Here is an 18,250-nt window from a genome sequence, read left to right as displayed (position 1 = left end):
TTAGGTGCAGGAACAGATGTCATGATCTTTATTTTTCTGAATGTTCACAGTGTAGACATGAACACCAGTTATTCTCATATATCTTCTTTAAAACATATTTGAATGTTAGCATTTGATGCCACATTCTGCAGAATCTGAATTCTTCAAACAACTAAAGAAGATGAGTTTACCTGGGTCATGGGTGTCTTTCTACTGTGTGGCACCAATGCCTGGTACACAGTAGGTGCTCTGCAATAATTTATGAACTGACTGAAGATGAGAAGTAAATTGCATAACAGAACGGGTGCTATCCACAAGTCTACAAGCAATAAATGCTGGAGAGGGTGTGGAGTAAATGGAACCCTCTTACACTATTGGTGGGAATGCAAGCTAGTACAGCCACTATGCAGAACAGTGTGGAGATTCCTTCAAAAACTGGAAATAGAACTGCCTTATGACCCAGAAATCCCACTGCTGGGCATACACACCGAGGAAACCAAAATTGAAAGAGACACATGTACCCCAATGTTCATCACAGCACTGTTTATAATAGCCAGGACATGGAAGCAATCTAGATGTCCATCAGCAGATGAATGGATAAGAAATCTGTGGCACATATACACAATGGAGTATTACTCAGCCATTAAAAAGAATACATTTGAATCCATTCTACTGAGGTGGATGAAACTGGAGCCTATTATACACAGTGAAGTAAGCCAGAAAGAAAAACACCAAGACAGTATACTAATGCATATATATGGAATTTAGAAAGATGGTAACGATAACCCTGTATGCGAGACAGAAAAAGAGACACAGATGTATAGAACAGTCTTTTGGACTCTGTGGGAGAGGGAGAGGGTGGGATGATGTGGGAGAATGGCATTGAAACATGTATAATATCATATAAGAAACGAATTGCCAGTCCAGGTTCGATGCATGATACAGGATGCTCGGGGCTGATGCACTGTGATGACCCAAAGGGATGGTATGGGGAGGGAGGTGTGAGAGGGGGGTTCAGGATGGGGAACATTTGTACACCCGTGGTGGATTCATGTTGATGTATGGCAAAACCAATACAATATTGTATAGTTGACAGAAAAACATTATGTTTGTTCCAAGTATTTAGAACTGAAATTTTAAAAAATACCATTTACAATAGCAACAAAAAATGAAATACCTAATTATAAATCTAACTGATATGCACATATCTATGTCCAGAAGACGATGAAACAGTGTGGAAAAAAATCAAATAAAATCTAAGTAAATGAAAAAAAAAACAATAAAATAAAATTTCGAAAAAAAAATAATTTATGAACTGACCCAAGATGAGAAGTAAATTCCATTTCTGGAAGGGACTGGGAAAATAAACTTATGAGTCCTAGTTGGAGCCAGACTGTCGACTCTGACTCAGGATGAGAACCTGGGTCCCAGCCTCTAGAGCAGGCGGTCAGACTGGGCAGAAAGAGAAAGAGCTGAGACCTCAGGTCTGGGCTGAGATGTCTCCTGAGCCCTGCCTGGAGACATCTGCACTGGGTCCATGGAGAGGCCGCCCCTGCCACAGCTCCACAGCCATGGGAACCCCGAAGGGTGGCAGCAGCCCCCCAGGGACCACATCCTTTTTGCCCTCTAGGGCCCCGTGGTCTCCTCATCTGTACAGGGCGGGGAGGTGGGGGGGGGCGGCTGGGTGCTCAGAGCTGCAGACATGCCTTCCATCCTCTCTGAGGTTCTCCTCCTTGGCCAGATGTGCAGGGCAGGGAGGGGACTGCAGGAGGACAAGGGACACCCACCCTGCCCCCAGTTCAAGGGAACCACAAGGCTCGGCCAGCTGGAGTGGCCAGGGATCCTTTTGGGAGAGAATCAGCCCAAGCTTTCAGTGGCAAATCTCACTTTCAGGGCTGAGTCTGGGCCAAGGGACCCTGAACCATGCAGGTGTGTTCCCCTGGGTCTCCTGGGACCCATATCTCACTTGATTCCCAGGAAATTGGTGGGGGGAAAGGCAGGGCACTGGGATTCTAGGCTGATGCTGGTGAAACCTGGAAGGGCTCCTGAGCTGAGCTGGGGATTGAGGGGTGGGGAAGTCCTGGGACTCAGCCTCTGACTTCCTTCCAGGGACCTTTCACGAACTCACCATCTGGGCTGAGACTCTTTTGGGCAGCTCAGGGTGCCCATGTGAACACACTGTATGCAGAGTTGGAATGTGAGAGTGAGTACACAGACCATCAGGGAGTATGCAGCAGTTGGCCTGCACTATTTGGAGAAGGAAATGGCAATGCATTCCAGTTTTCTTGCCTGGAAAATCCCATGTACATTGGAGCCTGCCAGCCTACAGTCCATAGGGTTACAAAGAGTCAGATATGACTGATTGACTTCATTTTCTTTCATTTTATTTTAAAATTTATTTATTTTACTGGTTCTATTTTTAATTCTCATTGTATACATATTTTATTGAAGTGTAGTTGACTTACAATGTTTCAGGTGCACAGCAAGGTGATTTTCAATTATACAAATATGCATACATTATTTTTCAGATTAGTTTCCATTTTAGGTTATTACAAGATATTGACTATAATTCCCCATGCTATACAGTAAATCTTTGTTGCTTGTTGCATATCTTTTTTAAAATTAGAAATCTAGCATTGTATTCATACTTCTATTTTTAAATTTATGGTATATTCCACATCTGTGTTATACTACACTTATAGTGAAAGCATGATGCCAAAATCCCACCATGTCCACGTTAAAGTAAATGGAAAACAATGGCAATGTTAATTGAGGGAGGTAATACTGAATTGCATTATGTTACTGGTGGGCATTTCTGGTGACTCAGGGGATAAAGAATCTGCCTGCAACGCAGGAGACTTGAGTCAACTCCTCAGTTGGGAAGATCTCCTGGAGAAGGAAATGGCAACCCACCCCAGCATTCTTGCCTGGAGAACCCCCATGGACAGAGGAGCCTGGCGGGTCACATCCCATGGGATCACAAAGAGTCAGACACGACTGAGGGACTAAACTATTTTCAAGGCTCTGAACTTGAAAGGTATAACACTTTCCCATTCGTATAGAGATAATAAGTGGCAGAACAGACAGAACCTTTTGTCTTGTCAGGGGCTTAAAGGGATATTATGACTAGACCTGCATAGACAGCTTCAATAACAAAGGATTCCAGAATTAAAAGATTTCCGCAGTGAAGGGGACATAAGTATAGCTATGGCTGATCCATGTGGATGTATGGCACAAGCCATCACAGTATTGTAATTGTCCTGGAGCCAATTATACAGAGTGAAGTAAGCCAGAAAGAAAAACACCAATACAGTACACTAATGCATATCTATGGAATTTAGAAAGATGGTAATGATAACCCTGTATGCAAGACAGCAAAAGAGACTCAGATATATAGAACAGCCTTTTGGACTCTGTGGGAGAGGGAGGGTGGGATGATTTGGGAGAATGGCATTGAAACATGTGTAATATCACATAAGAAATGAATCACCAGTCCAGGTTTGATGCAGGATACAGGATGCTTGGGGCTGGTGCACAGGGATGACCCAGAGGGATGGTATGGGGAGGGAAGTGGCAGGGGGGTTTAGGATTGGGAACACGTGTACACCCGTGGCAGATTCATGTTAATGTATGGCAAAACCAATACAATATTGTAAAGTAATTAGCCTCTAATTAAAATAAATAAATTTAAATTTAACAATTAATTAATTAAGGGGAAACAAAGCTTGCAACAGGACTTCCCTGGTGGTCCACTGGTTGAGAATCTGCCTGCCTATGTGGGGGACACGGGCCCAATCCCGGGAATGGGAAGATTCCACATGCCTCAGGGCAGTTCAGCCCGTGGGCCACAAGCCCACGTGCCTAGAGCGGGTGCTCCACAACAAGAGAAACCACGGTGATGAGAGACCCTACACACAGAAAGGAGCAGCCCCCACTTCCTGCAAATAGAGAAAGCCTGTGCACAGATTGATGACCCAGCACAGCCATTAATTAGTTAATTAAAACACTGCAACAACCAGCCACACCTCCTCCTCTTTTAGTGTGTGTGTGTGTGTCAGTGTGAAAGTGTGAGTTCATGTGTGGGTATTTCATCTGTATTGTTCTCTCTTCTCCTTGGAATTTTCTTCCCCACGGGCTAGGGTTATTTTACATTCAGTAAACACTGTTTGACCATCCCTCTCACTCCCCAGCAAGCCCATCTAACTCAGGTAAGATGATTCTTTGGGGCACAAGTTCACGATCTCATTGGTCTGCTGGCTTTCCAAACAAACTCACTCTTCCTTTCCTGAGGACCTCATCACTCTGTCCCTTGACAAACAACCTGAGGTGGGACTCAGAACACATTCATGAGATTAGCAGAGGTGTCATTCATTTTAGACAAAATCCATAGACGTCACTCTCACAATTGATATCTGTGGTTTAAAAGAAGATACACAGATGGCCAACAGGCATATGAAAAGATGCTCAGCATTGCTCATTAGTAGAGAAAGGCAAATCGACACTGCAAGGAGGTACCACCTCATAGCGATCAGAATGGCCATCATTAGACAGTTGATGAATAACAGATGCTGGAGAGGGTGTGGAGAAGAGGGAAACCCTCTTACACTGTTGGGGGAGTGGAAACTGGTGCAGCCACTGTAGAAAACAGTATGGAAGTTCCTCAAAAAAAGTAAAAACACGTACGAGACAGCAAAAGAGACACTAAAAAAAAAAAAAAAAAGTAAAAACAGAGTTTCCATATGATCCAACAATTCCAATCCCAAGCATATATCTGGAAAAAACTATACCTTGAAAAGATTCATGCACCCCTATGTTCATAGCAGCAAAACTTACAATAGCCAAGACATGGGAACAGCCTAATTGTCCATTGACAGATGAATGGATAAAGAAGATGTATATTCTTATACACACAGAGAATGGAATACCATTCAGACACTAAAAAATTGAAATCATGCCATTTGCAGCAGTATGGAAGAACCTGGAGATTAATATATTAAGTGAAGTAGACAGAAAGAGAAAGACAATTTTCTGTGATATCACCCATCTGTGGAATCTAAAAGGAACATATCAAGGAAACAGGAACAGACTCACAGACATAGAGAACAGGCTTGTGGTTGCCAAGGAGGGAAGGACTGGGAGCTTCGGATTAACAGATGAAATCTATTTATACATAGAATGGATAAAGAATGAGGTCCTACAGTATAGCACAGGGAATTTTATTCAGCATCTTGGCATAAATCTTATTGGAAAAGAATATATATGTCGAGCTGAATCAATTTGCTGTACAGCAGAAATGAACTATCCTTGAATAATTTTTTTAATCTTTAAAAATTTGTGGTTTCTATATCTGCAATGAAACATTACATGGCAAAAAATGCACAAACTGAAAGGACAAATAATGCAGATCAATTCTGAAACATGATATTTAGTAAATAAGAGGAAATTTTAAGAAGGGTGACTGTACTGTTACTCCATTACATACATAATGACCAAGAGGAGGCCAGATTTATTACTTATGAAGCATCACTAATCTTAACGACCCCCACCACCAGCAAAATGGTGTGGAATCACTGCCCTTACTGAGGTTCTTTCCTGTCTATGAACAACCGCTGAACTGGGTGTATGTCTGCCCTTGGAGTCCTGGAACAGCTGGGCAATTTTGCCCCAGTTTGGAGTTGATTGTTGTGGACACGCCCCTCACTCAAGCATTCTGCAGCTTGGAAGTCCCTACTTGACATATTTTGTGTTCATCTGAGTATCTAGGAAGCAAGATTGTCCACCTTTTCAGGCAGAACAAACCCCCCTCCCAAAAAAACACCACAGTCATCTTTACACACGTTATCTTGTGTACACGTGTGGTCCTTGGATTGGAAACGGAGGAAGAGAGAGAGACAGAGAGAGTGTTGTGTGTGCAAAGTTTCCACTCACAGTCACGAAATAATTTCAGATGAGGAAGAGTCAGAAAAGACAAATATCACATGATATCGTTTACTTGTGACATCTAAAAAAATGAACTTATTTACAAAACAGACTCACTGAGAATGAACTTACTGTTACTGGGTGGGATAGTGTCAGGGGGAGCTTAGATTGGAATTTTGGGACTGACATATACTCACAGCTATATTAAAAATGCATGACCACAAGGACCTACTGTATAAAACAGAGAATTCTACTTAATATTCTGTAACTACCTAAGTGGGAAAAGAACTCGAAAAGCAATAGATGCATGTATATGTATAACTGAATCACTTTGTTGTACACCTGAAACTAACACAGTTAGTTTCTTAATCACACATATTACAATGTAGCATTTTTAAGTATTTTCAAAGAACCATAATTAGCAAGTCTGGTCCTCCCATAAGAATGCAGAATAAAAGTCTCTATTAATTAGTCTTTAATTGGCAACCTGCACTGAGCTTGAACACGAGGTGGGAACATGTGATTTCTCTTCTTTGAAGAGTTAAGGTTAATGAGATTTATCAAGAGCTTGGGAAAAGCATCCTGCATGCTATACACTGAATCGCCATTTCTACTTCCTAAAGGCAGCAAGATCTGTCTGAATCCTTTTATGTTTACAGTGTTCAGAGAAACAAAAAGTGATGCTCGGGTCATGAGGTGTGCTCCGTGATGCGGCTCAAGTCAGACTTCCATCCCTGGTGTGAGAAGAGGCTGGCCATCTTCCCATGTGACATGAACCAGGCTGAATATACCAACACCGCCCGCCTTCCGCATCCTGTGACTCTGTCAGCTTTGCTCAGTTCTGCCTCCTGTCTCACAGAAGCAGAGCCATGTGCCCCACACTCCTCAGCCTCCTGAGTCTTGGTGAGTCCAGAAAGACACAGTCGGAGAGGGTTATGGTGGAAATCGGGGGGTTGTCGCATCACTGACCATGTTCCCTGCATGAGGGTACAAAGACCATGGGGTCCATCGGGACAAGCCATCTCTGACGTGGTTTTTCTTCTAGGGTTCTGTGTCAGTCTCAGGATCTGGGCAGCTGTGGGTGAGTCCTCCCCATCCCTTATTTCTCTGTTGAGCAGAGCAGCTGGGGCTGAGGCAGATGACACTGGGGGATCGGGGTGAGAACCCTGTGAGTACAGTGAGAGCCGCCTGCCCTGTGGATCCCAGGTCCTCCTACTGGCCTTGATAGTCATCTTCACTCTCCCCAGAGGTTAGCCCAGCTCTGGACTCTGGACCTGAAGGCACAGTGTGAAGTCTGGGAACTGGGAGCTAGGCCCACTGAGTGCCATTTCTATCATGAGAGGGAGGCAAGAGGCTGCACCTCACAGACCCTCCCCTACAAGGTGGCTCATGGCATCTCCAACCGGCCCTTAACAACAGGATCTGCAGGATGCCTACTGGACTGGACTCCAGGGAAGGGTCTGGTCATCAGGCAGGGCCACCTGGACCTTGTCACACCTTTGATGTAGGTTAGCTAACAAAGGAGCCATGTTCAAGCTTTATTTCCTTCTTTTCAGTCAAGTGGCTTTTTCACTTGTTACCTGTGTTACTGTTAGTCGCTGAGTTGTGTCCGACTCTTTGTGACCCCACGGACTGTACCTCACCAGGCTCCTCTGTCCATGGGATTCTCCAGGCCAGAATACTGGATGGGGTTGCCATTTGCTTCTCCAGGCAATCTTCCCTACCTGGGGAATGAGCCCTGCTCTCCTGCCTTGCAGGAAGTTTCTTTACCATTTGAGTTACAACAAATCCAACAGGGAAGACCTCTCCCTTCTTTTCCATGCATCAGTTGTTTTTGTGTGTGTGTGTGTGGTGTTTTCCTTTGCCTGCATCGCACAGTGTGCAGGATCTCAGTTCCATGATTAGGGATTCAACCTGGGCCCTTGGCAGAGAAAGTGCTGAGTCCTAATGACTGGACCACCCAGGAATCCCCAGTGTTTTGTGTTCTGAGAGAGTTTTCAACATTTTGTCAACCCAAGGAGTTCTTCTTCTCCTGATAAGAATCACTGCTGAGAATCATATTCTTAGAATCTCCGTGATGTCTGTCCTGGGTTGACTGTGTCTCTGTCTGTCCCCAAGCCCCAGGTGTTCTTGAGTATCAGGGTGATGCACTTTAGGGTTGGTGCCTTGGACGAAGTGAAGGGGAAGCACTCCAATAAGACCAGTGGGGAGAGGGGACCATTCCTATTTTCCTCTCAAAACCTGTGCCTCCTTCTCTCCTAGGTGAATATGACAAGCCCTCTTTGTCAGCCTGGCCAAGCCCCATGGTTCCCTTAGGACAGACTGTGACTCTTCAGTGTCACTTCCGTTCTCCACTTAAGAGATTCAGACTGTTCAAAACAGATGGGACCAGTTTGCCCGAGCTCCATGGAAATCATTTCAACACCTTCACCCTTGGCCCAGTGACCAGAGAACATGCCGGGTCCTACACATGTTCTGGATTCTCCAGGTCTCTTGCTGTGTTTTCCAGACGCAGTGACCCCCTGAAGATTGTGGTCACAGGTAGGAGGGGTCCAGCCCAGCCCAGGACAGCCGTCTATGCAGGCAATCCCATCCTAGGTCCAAGTTCCTTACATGGTCCAAGATTTACTCAGGATTTCCAGCCAGGAATGAAGCAGGAAAGAGAACCCACTCTGAGAGTTTAAACTCAGGGTGTTGAATAGATGGGGTGCTCCGGCAAAGGAAGGAGGAGCCTCCGTAGGCATTAGTTAGACAGGATGCTGCCACTGCCTGCCACCAGGGAGGATGGGGAATGACCCTGATCCAGCACCTGCCACCCAGTAGGGAGCTGTAATCCCATATGAAGGAGCTGGAGCCCCAGGGAGGAGTCACAGGAATGTCTCCAGAGGCATGAGGTGGGGTCACAGATGGGGAAATGTTCCCTTTTTTCTCCACCTCCTTTCCAATCTCCTGCCAGTCATCACCCACATTCTAGATGAGTGTGAATGGAGTCAGGGAATGCATCATCAGAACGACCCAGCTCCCCACCACACATATTAGGGACAGGATGAAGCTGAGAGCATGGCAACCCACTCCAGTATTCTCGCCTGGAGAATCCTATGGACAGAGAAGCCTGGCAGGCTATGGTTCATGGGGTTGCAGAGAGTTGGACAGGACTGAAGTGTCTGAGTATGCGTGCATGAAGCTGAGAGCAGATCCAACAGCTAAACAGTTTAGAATAAACACAGAAGAGGCTGGAGGGCTTGAGCAAAGAGAAACATAAAAGCATGAGCTAGAGCCCAAGAACAAGGCTAAAGAAAATGCAACAAAACACACAGGAAGGGTAATTGACTTTGATGGTTCACGGGGACATTTTTCACACCTTCAGATGTCAGGGGAAGCGCTGAGGTGGGGTGACTCACTGAAGCTCACAACCTCTTTGCTCCTAGGTGTGTTCACAAAACCCTCCATCTCAGCCCACCCCAGCCCCCTCATGCGTGCAGGAGAGAATGTGACTCTACGCTGTCACTCACCACTATTGGACAAATTTATCCTGCACCAAGAAAACAGCACAGGGCATTTCCAGAGACGTGGAGAGATGCTCACTCGTGGGCATGCCCCAGCTGACTTCATCATTGGCCCCATGACTTTGGCTAGTGCGGGCACCTACAGATGCTACGGCTCTCTCAGACACTCCCCCTATAAGTGGTCAGCTCCGAGCGATCCTGTGGACATCGTCATCACAGGTGAGTGTGGCCAGGCCAGTCCCTTCTGCTCTCTGTGTCACAGATGGTCTGGTGTCTAGTCCAGAATCAGTACTGGGAGAGAATGACAGGCATGCAGAGACACTCACAAACTCAGGAGAGGGAACAAACCCAGAGAGAGAGGAGGTGTGAACACGGAAGGGGAAAGAGAACAGAGTCCCTGCCATGTGCTAAGGAGAAGACACAGCTGGAGAGAGAGTGAAGGAGCAAGAATGTGAAAGAACGACTAATGGAGAAAAATGTACCAGAGCAGGGACCCAGACAATTCCCCACTCAGGCAGCCAACAATGGTTGGTTAAGGGGTTGGTTTCCCGCTTTCATATCAGAGCTCCCTTGCTCTGTCAGCAGCACACTGTGGTACCAGACGCCCTTGCAGTCTGGCCCCTGGGTGATCGAGATGGAGGTTGACACCCTGAAGTTGCTCAGCCTTGTGGTTTAACGCATCCTTCTGCACAAAGAGGGGGGAGTGGTCCCTCCAACCCTCCCACTAAGGAGTCATGTCCAGCCCCTGGGGTCGTGCAGGACAGCACTGAACACTCCCTTAAGAATGAGGTGGTCAAAGATCCTGTGACTTTCTGGCAATTTCCACTCCATAATCTCTGCTTCTGGTTCAATACCATGTTTTCTGATGGTCCCAGCTGTAGTTAGTAGGTTACATTTTTCAAGAGCAGCCCAATCTGGTTGATTTTTTAAATCTATTTTTTCTTATTTATTTTTGTTGAAGTTTAGTTGATTTAAGATGTTGTTAATTCCTGTTGTACAACAGAATGATTCAGTTATTCATATACATATATTCTTTTTTTAAAAAAGGATATTACTAGTTTGCATTCCCACCAAAAGTGTAAGAGGTTTCCCTTTTCTCCACACCCTCTCCAGCATTTATTGCTTGTAGACTTTTGGATAGCAGCCATTCCAACTGTATGAAATGGTTCCTCATTGTGGTTTTGATTTGCATTTCTCTGATAATGAGTGATGTTGAGCATCTTTCATGTGTTTGTTAGCCATCTGTATGTCTTCTTTGGAGAAATGTCTGTTTAGTTCTTTGGCCCATTTTTTGATTGGGTCCTTTATTTTTCTGGAATTGAGCTGCAGGAGCTGCTTGTCTGTTTTTGAGATTAATTCTTTGTCAGTTGCTTCATTTGCTATTATTTTTTCCCATTCTGAAGGCTGTCTTTTCACCTTGCTTATAGTTTCCTTCATTGTGCAGAAGCTTTAATTTTAATTAGGTCCCATTTGTTTATTTTTGCTTTTATTTCCAATATTCTGGAAGGTGGGTCATAGAGGATCCTGCTGTGATTTATGCCGAAGAGTGTTTTGCCTATATTCTCCTCTAGGAGTTTTTTAGTTTCTGGTCTTACATTTAGATCTTTAATTCATTTTGAGTTTATTTTTGTGTATGGTGTTAGAAAGTGTTCTAGTTTCATTCTTTTACAAGTGGCTGACCAGTTTTCCCAGCACCACTTGTTAAAGAGATTGTCTTTTCTCCATTGTATATTCTGCCTCCCTTGTCAAAGATAAGGTGTGCATAGGTGTGTGGATTTATCTCTGGGCTTTCTATTTTGTTTCATTGATCTATATTTCTGTCTTTGTACCAGTACCATACTGTCTTGATGACTGTGGCTTTGTAGTAGATCCTGAAGTCAGGCAGGGTGATCCCTCCAGTTCTATTCTTCTTTTCATGATTGCCTTGGCTATTCAAGGTTTTTTGTATTTACATACAAATTGTGAAATTATTTGTTCTAGCTCTGTGAAAAATACCCTTGATACGTCGATAGGAATTGCATTGAATCTATAGATTGCTTTGGGTAGTATACTCATTTTCACTATATTGATTCTTCCGATCCATGACCATGGTATATTTCTCCATCTATTAGTGTCCTCTTTGATTTCTTTCACCAGTGTTTTATAGTTTTCTATATATAGGTCTTTAGTTTCTTTAGTTAGATATATTCCTAAGTATTTTGTTCTTTTCATTGCAATGGTGAATGGAATTGTTTCCTTAACTTCTCTTTCTATTTTCTCATTATTAGTGTATAGGAATGCAAGGGATTTCTGTGTGTTGATTTTATATCCTGCAACTTTACTATAATCCTTGATTGGCTCTAGTAATTTTCTGGTGGAGTCTTTAGGGTTTTCAATGTAGAGGATCATGTCATCTGCAAACAGTGAGAGTTTTACTTCTTCTTTTCCAATCTGGATTCTTTTATTTCTCTTTCTGCTCTGATTGCTGTGGCCAAAACTTCCAAAACTATGTTGAATAGTAGTGTTGAAAGTGGGCACCCTTGTCTTGTTCCTGACTTTAGTGAGAACAGTGTGGAGATTCTTTACAAAACTGGAAATAGAACTGCCTTATGACCCAGCAATCCCACTGCTCGGCATACACAACGAGGAAACCAGAATTGAAAGAGATACATGTGCCCCAGTGTTCATCACAGCACTGTTGATAATAGCCAGGACATGGAAGCAATCTAGATGTCCATCAGCAGATGAATGGATAAGAAAGCTGTGGTAGAGGACACTTTTTTCTTAAGTATACTAATGTAATGCCTGAAGTAAGAAGCATTTTCAAAAGGTCACTGAGATCATATCTTGTTCAAAACATCAAAGGAAAAACAGATATCTAAATTAGTAACTCCTGACTTAAATCTGCACATTCTAACCATATTTGTCATAATTTACATCCCTTTAGATAATTGAAAAGCAATTCAAATTAAAAAATTTTAAGTTTGCTTTGTAGAAAAAGTCTGCATTAAAATCTGTGAGGTGAAAACTGTAAAAATCAGAGTAAAGCATTTCCCAAAGCATGTTTTATTGGATATTAACAGGTTTCTATGACCCAATAAGTTTGGGAAATGCTGAATTAAACAAAGTTATACAGGTTTTGTTAGTCCAGGCTTTCTTGAGGCCCTTAATATATATTAATCAAATTTCTATGAGAAAAATTTAGTATGCAGCACTTCCCAAAAGTATTTATCAATGGAACCCTTTTTTCACAGAGTATTTTATGGAACCGGTACTCCCAGAACATAATAGAAAAACAAAAAACAAAAAAAAGAAAGCTGTGGTACATATACACAATGGAGTATTACTCAGCCATTAAAAAGAATACATTTGAATCAGTTCTAATGAGGTGGATGAAACTGGAGCCTATTATACAGAGGGAAGTAAGCCAGAAAGAAAAACACCAATACAGTATACTAACACATATCTATGGAATTTAGAAAGATGGTAACGATAACTCTGTATGTGAGACAGCAAAAGAGTCACAGATGTATAGACAGTCTTTTGGACTCTGTGGGAGAGGGCGAGGGTGGGATGATTTGGGAGAATGACATTGAAACATGTATAATATCATATAAGAAACGAATCGCCAGTCCAGGTTCAATGCATGATACAGGATGCTCATGATACATGATATAGAATACAGGGCTGGTGCACTGGGATGACCAGAGGGATGGTATGGGGAGGGAGGTGGGAGGGGGGCTCAGGATGGGGAACACATGTATACCTGTGTACACCCATTGCGGATTCATGTTGATGTATGGCAAAACCAATGCAATATTGTAAAGTAATTAGCCTCCAATTAATATAAATTAATTTATATTAAAAAAATTTTTTTAAATCTCAGTTCTGGAAACAGATCATAAAAAAACGATATTAGATGACACTCCATCTTAAAAATTATTTATTTTTTTAAAAAAGGATTTTAAACGACACCCATATTTAAAGTTATGTTTGAATGTTTCCCTGTGCTGAGTATCTGTTACTGTGGATCTTTCTCTCCTGCCAGTGGGCGGCCTTCTCATTGCAGTGTTGCTCTTGTTGCACACTTTGGGCTTTAGTCCTATACTTAGGACTAGAGTTACTTTGTGCTCTAAGATCAAGGTCTCCTCCTTCCAGGTCTGTCCAAGAAACCCTCTCTCTCAGCCCAGGAGGGCCCCGTGGTGAGGTCAGGAGAGAATGTGACCTTGGTCTGCAGCTCTGAAAGCACTTTTGACCAGTTCCATCTGCTCAGGGATGGGGAGAACCTTGGGAGCCCACTTGCTGGAGGGCGGAGCCCCCATGGAGCACTCCAGGCAGAGTTCCCTCTGGGTCCTGGGACCCCAGACCACAGTGGTGTCTACAGGTGCTACGGCTCCTTCACTCACTCTCCCTACTCGTGGTCAGACTCCAGCGACCCACTGTTCCTGTCTGTCACAGGTGAGGAACCTCTTCCTGGCCCATGCTTTCTTGTTGCTATTCCAGCTTGCTGTTGCTAAGCTGTGTCCAATTCTTAGCGACCCCTGGATTGCAGCACAACAGAGTCCTCTGTCCTTCACTATCTCCACTTCATGGATCACAGCCTTGTCCTGGTGAAGGGGATGCGTAACTCAATGAAGCTATCAGCCATGTCGTGCAGGGCCACCAAGACTGACGGGTCATCGTGAAGAGTTTGGACAACACGTAGTCCCCTAGAGGAGGAAATGGCAACCCACTCCAATATTCTTGTCTCCAGAACCCCAAGAAGATTCCCATGTTTCACAATGCACTAAATTACATTGCGTTGGCCAAGAAGTCCATTTGGGTTTTTCCATAACATCTTACTCTAACACTGAGCTCTATCTCTAAGGCTCTGTGCTGGTGTCAGGGGAATGTTAGGGCTTCTGGAGAAATGGAGGCAATGAGAACCAGAGAGGAAGAGAGATGGTAGATGGCATCTCAACCCTCTTCCACCTCCAGTATGGATGCTCCACATTAGAATCCTGTCTATCCAGGCAATAAAGAAAAAGGTCAGTGTAGACCCAGGAGGAGGAGAGGCTGGGCTGATTTGGGAAGATCAGAGATTGCATTGGCTCCTTGCTCTTAGTCTTTTCCCAGAAGCAGCTCTGACATACAGGTGATTTCCCAATTAAGTAGCATAGACATTCATTCCTGGAGCAGAAAGAATGTCTCTAGCTTACAGCTGTCTTTCACCACCAGACATATCCTTCCCACATCCTTCCACCATCACATCTCCAGGATGGAGGGTCTACTCAACGCATTCACAGGGAGGAGCCAGAGGTCTCCCCTCATCCCATCAGTGCTCTGAGGGATGACAGAGTCAAGAACAGCCAGGAGGCCAACCTTCCAGAAAGAATAGTCCTCATCCAGTCAGTATGAGGAAGATCACTTGTTCACCCCTGTCTTTTTTCTCCTAGGATCCACTACAAGTACTTGCCCATCAACCATGGATCCACACACCACAGAAGGTAAGCAAGATGGTCTCCTATCTCAGCAAATTTCTGAGTGACAGAGGGTTCCTGTGTGAGTGTTGGCTCTGCCACCTCCCAGCTCTGTGACTTTGGGCTCCTCAACGTCCCTGTTAAGTTAGCATTTGAGACCATGGTCTGCAGGAGACCCACAGGGGGCATTGAGCTTCTCATGCTCTGTGACTGGGAATTTCTAAACTGGACAAAGTGGGTCAGAGTGACCTGATCCCATGCTTAAGGGAGATATTTACCTCCCCTCCACCAGGATCTTTGGAGATGGATGCGGGGGGACAAGGGGAGAATTTTAGGGAGCATCTTAAATATGTGTTATTTCTCTGAATAGTGTTTTATGAACTAAACATTCCACAGTTCAGATATATAAGTGCCGTGTCTTCTTGAGGATTCCATTCCAGGTCTATGTGGATGGAGGGGAAATGTATTGTGGATTAACGCGGTCTCCATTCATGTAAAAATGCCATGCCTTGTAATATGGGGCAGCAGACAATAACTGCGTCAATGCCCAGGAGACCTTGATTCAGACCTCAGCTGGTCTTGCACAGCCTCTTTATTTTATCCACTGCTAGCATCTCTCCTGGATGCTTTGGTACCTTCTGGGAAGTGGAGACCATAACTGATCAGGTTGACAGATGCTGACAGTTTGACACAAGGATACAATAAATCCCGTGTGTAGGGGCACAGCCTACTCAACAAATAACCAGATTTTCTTCCATTTGCCTGTTGGTAGAAGCACCACTTCCTCTAGAACACTCCAGCACGTGGTACATTGTCCTTGGGCTTGTCATAGCCTTCACCTCTACCAGCATCATCCTTGCTGCTCTTGTCTGTCACTGGTTTTCTACCCAAAATCGTAAGTCTGAAGGTGGCGAGCTCAGCATCATCTGACCCAAAGGGAGGTGGGTTCACAGCAGAGAATGGCATTTTCACTTCCTGTAGGTTAAAAACTGATTTCCGGTGTTGAGATCCCTGATGGAACATCTTCCAGAGACCCATGGAACCCTGTTCTTTTTATGAAAATATGTGTTGATTTATTCTTGGCTGCATCAGGTCTTGGCTGCAGCATGGGGGATCCTCATTGTGGTGCTGCGGTGCAGTTCAAGGCTCCAGAGCTCGTGGGCTCTTGGGGCTTAGTTGCTTCAAGGCAGGTGGAATCATAGTTCTCCCACCAGGGATAGAGCCTGCGCCCCCCTGCACTGGATGAGGGGGTCTTAATCCCTGAGCCACGAGGTACATTCTGAGCCCTGTTCTTCCCTTCAACCACAGCCATCTGTTCTTATTCCCTACATGATCTTGGGAATCTGCTGTTACACAGAAAAGGATGGTCCATAACAGAAGATGTAGGATGGGTCCATGGGTTTGCACAGGTTCATGAGACAGTCTGTGAATGGCTGGGCTTGTATATGGCTGTTTGTGTGTGTGTGACTGTGTGTGTGTAGTAGACAGTCTCTACTCCTGGGGTATACCCCTGCCTTTTTCTGGCTTTGATATCCCCATCAAAGATATGGAGGTCTGGAATAACTGCCTCCACCCTGAAGAGCCTTGACTCTCTTCCATTCACAGATGTTGCCGTCATGGAAGGAGAGCCCAATGAAGACAGAACAGTGAACAGTGAGGTGAGTCCTCCCAGGCCAAACCCTTGCCATAGCCTGAGCCCTTCCAATGCCTAATGCCCCAGCCTTTGAAGATCACGTCTCAGTCCATCATTCACACCTCCTTCCTCTCAGGATCCTGCAGCAGAAGATGTGATATACGCCCACTTGAACCACGGGACCCTCTCCAAGAGACTGTTCACTCCTGCTCCCCTGAGCCCCATGCACCCCTTCACCGAGCCGATTATCTATGAAGAATTAAATGTTAACCAAGACCATGCTGAGCCCTGACCTGGCTCCAGGCTGTGAGCACATGGAGTGTTACAAATCGAGAACTTAGATCTCTTTTTTAAGGGCTTCCTCCATGGACACTCCTTCTCCTCCTCCAAAGCAGCCCAGCAACTCTGAGGTAACAGTGCAGTCCAAGAATTATAGGATCGTCTTCAAAAATCCCACAAACTCTTAGTAGTATCCTGGCTATTTTAGGACTACATTTTATCTATCTCACCATTTGGGGAGAAGGTATAATCAATCACACATCTGGGTAGGTTACTATGATCATCCTACTTTTTCTAAAATTCCAATAAAGCATAAAAAATTTGCCAGTTGGTTCTTCAAATTATTCAGTTTTTTAAAAAAAAAACAGGAGGAGGAGCTAAGATGGCTGAGGAGTAGGACGGGGAGAACACTTTCTCTCCCACAAATTCATCAAAAGAACATTTAAACTCTGAGTAAATTCCACAAAACAACTTCTGAATGCCAGCAGAGGACATCAGGCACCCAGAAAAGCAACCCATTGTCTTCGAAAGGAGGTAGGAAAAAATATAAAAGACAAAAAAGAGACAAAAGAGGGAGGGACGGAGCTCCATCACGGGAAGGGAGTCTTAAAAAGAGAGAAGTTACCAAACACCAGGAAACATTCTCACTGCCGGGTCTGTGCCAAGCCTTGGAAGCACAGAGGGCAACATAAAAGGGAGGAAAAATAAATAAACAATTAAAACCTACAGATTTCGAGCCCTAGGATAACTCCCCCAGTGGAGAAGCAGCGCAGATGCCTGCATCTGCCATTAGCAAGCGGGGGCTGGGCAGGGAGGCACGGCACAGGCTGCATCGCTTAGAGTAAGGATCTGGCCTGAATACCCTGAGTGCTACCTTAGCGAAATAATTTGGGCCAGCAAACCAGACTGTGGGATATCTACCACGCGAAAAGCCAGCCCTAACCTAAGACACCACCAGGCCCGTGCATGGAACAAAGGACTATACAGAGATAGCTGGCTGCAGACCGTCCCCCTCCGGTGACAGGCAGCCAGAGCCAGAAGGGGGCAATCGGAGCCCCAGAGAGACATTATCTACAAAACTGTAAGCAGGCTTCTTTGCTAACTAAAACTTCTTGGGGTTCTGGACAGTTAACATCCGCCTGAGAAGGTGCGCTGGTTGTACACCCAGATAACCGAGCGGCGGGGAGGCGATAAGTCACAGCAACTGCGCTCACCAAACACCTCATCACCTGAGCTGCTCAGACCTGGGGATGGCACAAAACGCAGGCCCAACCGAGTCTGTGCCTCTGAGGACTACCCGAGTGCCTGAACCTGAGTGGCTTAGACCTGGGAGGTGCAAGCAGCCCAGGGCTGGCCGCGGATGTGTCCCAGCAGAGCAACCTAGAGCCTGAGCAGTGTGGGCAGGAAGGCTACACGTGCCATGAGCGGGGGCAGGCCCAGTGTGGCTGAGGCACTGTGAGCACACGCCAGGCTTATTTATTTGCAGCGTCCCTCCC

At 44.9% G+C, this 18,250-nt stretch overlaps 1 protein-coding gene across 4 annotated transcripts; it reads left to right on the top strand.

Moving 5' to 3' along the window:
• The first annotated feature begins 6,663 nt into the window (after positions 1–6,663).
• On the top strand, positions 6,664–17,078 carry LOC123464549 (putative killer cell immunoglobulin-like receptor like protein KIR3DP1). 4 transcript variants are annotated; one of them, XM_045163563.1, is made up of 9 exons: positions 6,666–6,801; positions 6,944–6,979; positions 8,161–8,439; positions 9,327–9,623; positions 13,542–13,841; positions 14,819–14,869; positions 15,615–15,737; positions 16,448–16,500; positions 16,612–17,078. In XM_045163563.1, exons 1-9 carry the CDS (start codon positions 6,768–6,770, stop codon positions 16,765–16,767), a joined length of 1,329 nt encoding a protein of 442 aa, XP_045019498.1. In that variant the 5' UTR covers positions 6,666–6,767; the 3' UTR covers positions 16,768–17,078. The 4 variants fall into 4 exon arrangements, with proteins under 4 accessions (XP_045019499.1, XP_045019498.1, XP_045019500.1 ...); XM_045163564.1 differs by lacking the exon at positions 6,944–6,979 and having other exon boundaries at positions 6,664–6,801; XM_045163562.1 differs by lacking the exon at positions 6,666–6,801 and having other exon boundaries at positions 6,824–6,979.
• Positions 17,079–18,250: the final 1,172 nt, after the last annotated feature.

Source organism: Bubalus bubalis, chromosome 18 (assembly GCF_019923935.1).
Source record: "Bubalus bubalis isolate 160015118507 breed Murrah chromosome 18, NDDB_SH_1, whole genome shotgun sequence".
Classification (NCBI taxonomy): Eukaryota; Metazoa; Chordata; class Mammalia; order Artiodactyla; family Bovidae; genus Bubalus; species Bubalus bubalis.
This window is presented reverse-complemented; position numbering and strand designations above follow the sequence as displayed.

Excerpts from the sequence above, each read along its gene's own strand:
- LOC123464549 (XM_045163562.1), top strand. The coding sequence starts at position 6,880 with ATGAGGGTACAAAGACCATGGGGTCCATCGGGACAAGCCATCTCTGAC. Across the intron at positions 8,440-9,326 it reads CCTGAAGATTGTGGTCACAG|GTGTGTTCACAAAACCCTCC; the intron begins GTAGGAGGGGTC and ends CTTTGCTCCTAG. Across the intron at positions 13,842-14,818 it reads ACTGTTCCTGTCTGTCACAG|GATCCACTACAAGTACTTGC; the intron begins GTGAGGAACCTC and ends TTTTTCTCCTAG.